A 3940-nucleotide genomic window follows, 5' to 3' on the forward strand; every position below is an offset into this window, starting at 1 on the left:
TGACGTAGGTTTGACGTTTAGACGAACAGTGCTGCCAACATAACAGCGAAGGGAATTCTTTAGTGAAACGCACTATAGTAACTAGTTCTTAATAAACTTGACACTGGCAAATAGTTGAAACTTATTGCCATAAAGGATGAAAAAAAAAACTAGTTCTTACTCCTTATTGTTAATCTGTGCGTAGTACTGTAAATGAGTAGAGCCTCTTTTACCGGTAGCACATTATTTATTATTTTTCTTGCTCACTGCTCAAGGTCGAAATATAGAATAGAAGAAAGAAGAAACCATGATGGCTTGTTAGCAGTACAATTTTTTATTCCTTCAGATTTTACTTTTTCTGCGACAAGGGCATAGACATTCGACACTTCGAAGTAGAAATAACACACAATATGTATATATATTAACCAGTTCTTAATCTGTGATATGTATATAAAAAATAATGTAACCATAATATAACTAGTGTTTATCAGACATAATATTTCGGGTATGCTTAAAGTGGGTCAGCTGGTAAAGGCACTTAAATAAATGTCGTTATTAATATTACAAGTTGAATGTATAAGAAATAAAGCACTTAAATAATAAAGTTGCTTGAGATACTCTGCTATAGTTGTGCTATTGAAATTTAGAAACCAACATGGCCGTAAAGATGTGTTAAATTTTGTGAGAAAGTACGTGTTTCTATATTTTGTTTAACATGGCTAAACGAAAATCAGTAAAGAAGAATGTCAAGGAAATAAAAGCAGCATCAGGGATTGCCACAAGTACAAAATCAAATGTAGAACCGACTAAACATGTTGAAGAAACTGTGAATGCTGAAGCTCTGCCATTGAGTTCTGCTAGCCTTGTTATGATGAAAGTGTGTAGATTATGTGAAACGAAAGATGGTCCGTTTCATAATATATTTGGTGCTGAAAATATGACGGCCAAGAAAATTGATGACATTATGCCATTTGTGGTAAGGATACTTGTACCATATACCATAATAAGGAGGATAACTGATCGTCATTATGATACATTTATCGAGTATCAAAAATATTAGAATTTGCTGTAACTTTATTTTTTGTCAAACAGTCACTAATAGTATGTTACTTTTTAATTTAGTGAATTGTATACGTTGGATAAAACTTCCTTTTTCTTTATAAAAGTTTTTATCGTTTTACATTTAAAGGTACAAAGGATAGATTAAATCATAAGATTTATAAATTCAATTGTTAATTGAAAGGCTATTTAAACACTAATGAAAATTTTGAAGTTGTATATATTGTTTACCTGACAAAACTAGTTAATGAATAGAATGATTATGTTTTATATTAGTGGAAATTCTGAAATGACTGATATTTATGCATCAGCCATTTGTCGCAGCAACTAAAAAAATAACAAACTCCCTCTTATAATATCATAAAATATGTTATCATAAATAACATACATATTAACGGGCTTTAATGGAAACACAGATTATAAAATTGATTATTATTTTCCAGGTGGCTGAAAATGATGATCTACCTCATAAAATATGTTTTCGATGTTCAGCAAAAGTGGAGGAATTGTATGAATTCATACAGAAATGTATTAAAACACAGGATAATTTGCGAAAGGCGTTGGGCAAAAGTGAGCCAATTTCACAGAAAGTAAAACAGAGAACTCTATGGGAAGAGAAGTTAAATGAATCCAATATGTCTAATGATGACATTTGTAATGCTCTTATACGAAAAGCAATGGAAGGTATTAAAGACATTCCCATTATGCCCCTTAAAGAGAATGAGAAGGAAGACTCAAAGAAAGATTTGAAAAAAGATAAAGAAAATAAAAGTAAAGAACCTGATGTGAAAAGACATACAAGACACACTCAACATCTTCCAAAGGATGATGATAAAGAAAAAGAAGTATCTAAATTGTCTAAAAACTTGGATAATGAATCTGTAAAATTAGAAACACCAAAAGTTGAAAAATCTGGACTGAAACCAACTACAACAAATGCTTTAAGTTTTGACTTTTTCCCTAGTGAGGAGAAGAAGGAGGCACCTAAACCTTTTAATATTATGGATCATGTCAGTACAATAAAAGTGAATGGAGTTGGTATTTTATTTCAGTGTAAGTTATGTAATCGAAATTTCCTTAAAAAAGAAGTTGTTATGTCACATGGCTGTTCAAAAAATGGTGGCAAAAAGATTGTCGAAGAAGTTAAAACAATAACACCAGAGCCACCAAAAATACCATTGATAAAATACATTAACACAAAACCCAAAAATGAATTAACAAACATGGCAAGTAATTCACCCATAAGTATTGATGATGATGAAGATGAAGATGATAAACCTTTAGTTCTTAAAAAGCCTAAACCCAGAATTGGGCCAGCTAGTAAAGTAAGACGAAATGAAAACAAATCACCCACACCACAAATGTCATCTTTGACCACAGAAGAAACTGCAAAAACTATTGTGAATGCATTTTCAATGTCTCATCAGCAACCCAGCCCTAGTCCATTGAGCATTCAAGCCCCTTCTCTTCAACTTCCAATGGGTTCCCTAATGAATAATAGATATAAGATTGTTCCTGGTCCAAATAACTCCATTATGCTTATCGAAGATAAAACAGTTTCCACAACAGATTCAACAGCAGATGCGTCTAAAAGCGAACAATCTGATAACACTTCAGCTCAGAAGAATGTGGACAAATCAAGTCATGTTAAACCTTCAATATCTCCCAGCGAACAACCATATCCTGTTAGATTAATTAAAAAAGTTTCACATGAATCTCCATACCCTACATTGCTTGAATCTTTCACAACGCCAGCTATGAAAAAGCATTCCTACACAGTGGTTCAAACTGGGAACCCCAGCAAACTGTTAATATCTGCAAAACCACAGCCTGTGGAAGAACAGTCGAAGAAGAGGGCAAGAAAATCACCCCCCGGTGAGCTTAATCAAAACAAACCCTACATAAATGCAGTGGAATCAGATAATCAACCTAAGAATTCCGGATTTTTCACGTTTGTTAATGTTGATCCATCATTACAACCTGTATATGTACTACCCACCAATAATATAATACAAGAATCGCAAATATCGACGTCAACAACTGCCAAAGCAATTGACAAAGCGAAAGATGAATATTCATGTAACATGTGTGGAGAAAAGTTTTCAAGAGAAAAGAAATTACTCGCACACATACAAAGTCATTATAATAAAATGGATGAAGAAGACCAATTAAGAGCACAGAAAAATTCTAAAAAACGAAAGACTAACACATAGGTGTACATTAAATGTGTATGTTATATTTTTGTTTTAATAATATGCATTTACATACTTTTGTTTTTAAGAATAGATTATTCATTAAATTGTTTATATTATTTCATCGACGCTTTTTATTTGAGACCAGAGATTAATTCTTCTAGAATCGCCAAGTGGTGGAATTTACCCAGTACCTTTATATCTATGAGTCGAATTTTATGATTACCATAATATATTAATTTATAAATCTTCATCAGCACCAAGTTAAAAATAATGGTATAAGACGACACGGAAAATTACCTTAGGAATTAACCGACTTTGAAAAAAAAGCATTTCTAAGAATAAATTTTTCTATAATAATATATTACATCATTCTCGGCTTTACGTATTGCGCATACCATTCTTTCATTCTATATATCATTTTCTTTAGTGTCTAGCTTTAATTTTGGCAAAAGAAAACCTTGATAAAATAGCAACATTGAACAACATAGTCATGTAGTGGCAAATAGTTTTCTTTATAACGTAGGAGGAAAAAACACTAATGGCATATGAACTTTAGAATAGCAAAATGAAATAGACGACTCGCCACAAAAGAATCGTTATCTAATCCTTGCTATCATCAGGATAATAAGATAAATTCGTGTTAATAGGTTATTGTATTGTCACCGACCCCCGATAAGTGTACAAAGTTCTAGTTAATACTGTTCGTT

The 3940-nt window shown here is 32.0% G+C and overlaps 1 protein-coding gene across 1 annotated transcript; it reads left to right on the forward strand.

Annotated features, from left to right (window-relative positions):
* The first annotated feature begins 337 nt into the window (after positions 1 to 337).
* On the forward strand, positions 338 to 3354 carry LOC119828990. Its single transcript, XM_038351335.1, has 2 exons — positions 338 to 955; positions 1482 to 3354. The coding sequence occupies exons 1-2, from the start codon at positions 695 to 697 to the stop codon at positions 3249 to 3251; spliced, it is 2031 nt and encodes a 676-aa protein (XP_038207263.1). The 5' UTR covers positions 338 to 694; the 3' UTR covers positions 3252 to 3354.
* Positions 3355 to 3940: the final 586 nt, after the last annotated feature.

This window comes from Zerene cesonia, chromosome 9 (assembly GCF_012273895.1).
Source record: "Zerene cesonia ecotype Mississippi chromosome 9, Zerene_cesonia_1.1, whole genome shotgun sequence".
In the NCBI taxonomy this organism is placed as follows: Eukaryota; Metazoa; Arthropoda; class Insecta; order Lepidoptera; family Pieridae; genus Zerene; species Zerene cesonia.